Source organism: Lupinus angustifolius, chromosome LG17, assembly GCF_001865875.1.
Source record: "Lupinus angustifolius cultivar Tanjil chromosome LG17, LupAngTanjil_v1.0, whole genome shotgun sequence".
NCBI classification, from domain to species: Eukaryota; Viridiplantae; Streptophyta; class Magnoliopsida; order Fabales; family Fabaceae; genus Lupinus; species Lupinus angustifolius.
The window spans coordinates 17,199,189-17,203,604 of NC_032025.1; the positions used below are offsets into that span (position 1 = coordinate 17,199,189).

Below are 4,416 nucleotides of genomic sequence, written 5' to 3' on the forward strand. Positions count from 1 at the left end.
TATAACTATGAATTAATACTATAATTAAAACATATGACTTATGATTTAAGGTACATATCTCATATGTTTGTCATCTCATCCAATTAAAAAGTTATATTTTATTAACTTTTTTATAAAAATATAAAATAACATTTTTATATTACTTATTTAAATTTGATTAGTTATAAATATAATATTTTTTGGGAGATATAATTTTTGTTCCTCTTCTGCTAATACCCTACCTAAGAGGGAGGACCATGTGGATGAGAATGCTAGTAAGATATTAGTACTACTTAAGTACGTAATTAATAACAATAATACTCATAGGCCTATTATCTTATCTATAAGAGACTATGTCATATTTAAGTTTTATGAAAAGCCTATTTAACTTAACAAGTCAGATATTAGATCATCTAAAAGGCCTCTTAAACCTAACAGACTGACCTATTTAATTATATTATATAAATTTTTTTGAATTTATACTATTTTAATATAAATTATAATATTTTATATGTAATATTAATATAAAAATGTAGACAAAAATATAATATAATTATTAGAATTAGATGAGTCTAACTAAAAGTAGGCCTATAAGCTCATTTAAATATAGATATAATAGCTTATTTCATGACCATATAATATAATATGCCTTTAAACATGCTAACAAACCAGATTAGACTTTTAAACATGCCAGAGCTAAGCTTTGATTTTTTTTAAACGAGCTAACAGATCAGGTCCAAACTCCTATACGCTATATAGGCTGAATCTATTTAAGGCAAAGTCTAACATGATCTCTTTTCACCTTAAATAGTAGCCTCCTAATTTATATCATAGTCAATCACAACCAGTATTTTTTTTAGCTTGCATCTATACAGTTTATTACTACTTTATACTTTGTTCCTCTACGTATGAAGATAACCATATAACGGTTATGATTTTAGCTCTCCCTCTTCTCTTCATTTCCCCCTATATATACTCCTCAACCAAACTCAACCCTACTCACTTCAAACACTTGAAAAACACACAAACAAACCAAGGAGTCTCTCTCAAACTTTCTTTCTTTCTCTTTATTATTCTGACAAATTACTAAACATTTCTCACTCTCTCACTTTTCATACCATGATGACAAGCCACATTGATAACCTTTGGGTTCTAGCCATAGCCTCCAAATGCACTCAACAAAACATTGCATGGTTGGTTTTAATCATGGCCACACTGTGGTTAACCATGACCCTGTTTCACTGGTCTCACCCTGGTGGTCCTGCTTGGGGCAAGTACTACTCCACCTTGAGAAAATCCAAATCCAAATCCAAATCATCTTCCTCTGGTAACATGATTATTCCTGGTCCCAAAGGGCACCCTTTAATTGGAAGCATGAGTCTCATGTGTTCTCTCGCACACCGTAGAATTCAAGCTGCTGCTAAAGCATGCAACGCTACGAGAATCATGGCTTTCAGCCTTGGTGAAACACGTGTTATAGTCACGTGTAACCCTGATGTAGCTAAAGAGATTCTTAATAGTTCTGTTTTCGCTGATCGGCCTGTTAAAGAATCAGCTTATAGTCTTATGTTCAATCGTGCAATTGGTTTTGCTCCTTATGGTGTTTACTGGAGAACTCTAAGGAGAATCGCAGCCACACATCTTTTTTGTCCAAAGCAAATCAAAGCCTCAGAAACTCAGCGAAATGAAATCGCCACACAAATGATTAACATCTTCAGAAGCCACTATAACGATGGTGATTCTTTCACTGTGAGAAAAGTTCTAAAGAGAGCTTCGCTTAATAACATGATGTGGTCGGTGTTTGGACAAAGGTACGAGGCAAACAGTGGAATTGAAGAAGAGTTGAGCTTGTTAGTGGAACAAGGGTATGACCTTTTAGGTACCCTTAATTGGGGGGACCACCTTCCTTGGCTTAAGGACTTTGACTTGCAAAAAATCCGGTTCACATGCTCAAAACTTGTTCCTAAGGTGAACCGGTTTGTGGGTTCAATCATCGCTGAACATCGAACCCACACAACACAATCCAACCACGATTTTCTTCATGTTTTGCTTTCTCTTCATGGTCCAGATAAACTGTCTGATTCCGACATGATTGCTGTACTTTGGGTAAGTTCTAAAATTTCCAAAATTACTTCACGTGAAAATAATATTACACTTTATTCATAAAATTCCCACTTTTTTACTACAAATATTCTTTTCCTATGTTGCTAATATTTATTAAAGAACTAATCTATTGTGGTATGGGGCTCACCTTTTAATAATTGTTGATTCTAATAATTGAATTTTGATAATTGTTACTTCCATTGAATTTTTAATATTTTAGTAGATTTAGTTCGTCTTACATTAATAAATCAATATTAATATTGTGCTAATTTAAATTGAAGAATAATTGTTTCATATTATGCTTTCATTAAAAAGACTAGTAAAACTGAGAATGTTGATATACTGAGACTAAGATGTTTTTTTCTTTTGGTTAGGAAATGATATTCAGAGGGACAGACACAGTAGCGGTTTTGATAGAATGGGTATTAGCAAGAATGGTACTTCATCCAGAGCTGCAGCATAAGGTGCAAGAGGAGCTAGATAGTGTTACCGCGTGTGGTTCACGCGCTTTGACTGAGGAGGATACGGCGGCGATGGTTTATCTTCCGGCGGTTGTGAAGGAGGTGCTAAGGTTGCATCCGCCGGGCCCGCTTCTCTCATGGGCCCGCTTAGCCATAACTGATACGACCATTGATGGGTATCATGTGCCTGTGGGGACCACAGCTATGGTTAATATGTGGGCCATATCAAGGGACCCAGATATATGGAGGGACCCACTTGAATTTATGCCTGAGAGGTTCGTGGCTGATAAGGGAGAATATGAGTTTTCTGTTCTCGGGTCGGATCTGAGGTTGGCTCCGTTCGGGTCGGGTAGGAGAACTTGTCCTGGGAAGAGTTTGGGTTTGGCTACTGTGAGTTTCTGGGTTGCTAGGCTTTTGCATGAGTTTGAATTTCTACCTTGTGATGATGAGAACAGTGGTGTTGATTTAACCGAGGTTCTAAGGCTTTCTTGTGAAATGGCTAATCCACTCTCTGTTAAGGTGCAACCCAGGCTTGGGTTAAGCTAAAGAGAAATGAAGTTGGTGGAAAATGAAGAAAAGAGATAGAGAAGTCGGTGCAGAAATTTGACCCTTGATGTAAAGTGTGCATTATGGATGGGTTTGGTTCTTTTCTGTTAATGGGGTCTTTAGATTTTCCTTTTCTTTTCTATTTTTATTTTGATTGTCATGTATGTCTTCTTTGCAAATAAGCTACAGCTCTAATAATACTCCAGATTCTCTAAAAGCGCCAACCATTGTTCATCATAAATTGCTTCATTGCATATTTTGATTCTTCAAATACCCAACCCAACCTTCATGAAACATTGTTCAAAGAATAGTATAACAAAAGAGTTTGATTAAGTCCTTCAAAAACATGAAACTTTTAGACATTCTCGTGCAGGAAATAAATATGTAACTCTTTACATTTATTCTTTATGATTATATATATTAACTATATCAAAATTCTAAATGTGTATGTGCCCTAGAGACAAATCATATCTCCTTATAATATTATGTTTATTAGATCATTATTGGTTAGTGATCATGAGAACTTTTTTGTTGTCTTAATGAGTAAAGAAATAATTGAAGTCGTTCAGATGAGAAGTGAGTTGATGTGAGATTTTGCAATGAAATCTTTGAACTTTATCCTTAGATATTCTATTAGACTGGCTCATGTACGTTGAGCTGGACTTAAAAAGCTATTTTCAGCTGTTATTTTATCAGATGGTGCTCTTTTACATCTTTGTTCCTTTTTTGTGTGTGGCTCTTTTAGATGTGTAACAACACAAAATTTTATGTGATAAGATTTATGCAATAATTCAACTAATTAACATAATTTTTATACTTAAAACTAGAGATAGTAACAAGTATGGGCAGTGCTTTTCCGTACCCAAACTCGCAATATTTGTGGATACCTGTGCAGGTAGTGGGTATTTGCGGATACCCAACGAGTTTTTAATTTTAATTATATATTTATATAATTTGTAATAATCAATATGTAAAAATAATTGTTACATGAATAATATGATATTTATATGATAATTTATGATCACAGTTAAATAGGTATAATTTATTATGAAATATAATAAAGTATATGATATATAATCATAAAATAATAATAAATAGATATAAAAATTTAACTAAAAACTAAATATATAAATTTGCGGGTACCCGCGAGGCGAATATCACAAAACTCGCTCCCGCCTATAAGCTATTATTGCGGGTACCAGTTGCAGACATTTATATGGTTAATAAACATATGTTACTTATGCATTCGTATTGTTAAGAACACACATGTGACCCGTGCATTCATATGACTAAAAACACACATGTTACTTGTACATTCACATTACTA

General features: G+C 34.0%; 1 protein-coding gene across 1 annotated transcript; it reads left to right on the forward strand.

The window, feature by feature from the left end:
* On the forward strand, positions 922-3,300 carry LOC109330637 (cytochrome P450 78A3-like). The gene is made up of 2 exons (XM_019564888.1): positions 922-2,085; positions 2,457-3,300. The coding sequence occupies exons 1-2, from the start codon at positions 1,099-1,101 to the stop codon at positions 3,087-3,089; spliced, it is 1,620 nt and encodes a 539-aa protein (XP_019420433.1). The 5' UTR covers positions 922-1,098; the 3' UTR covers positions 3,090-3,300.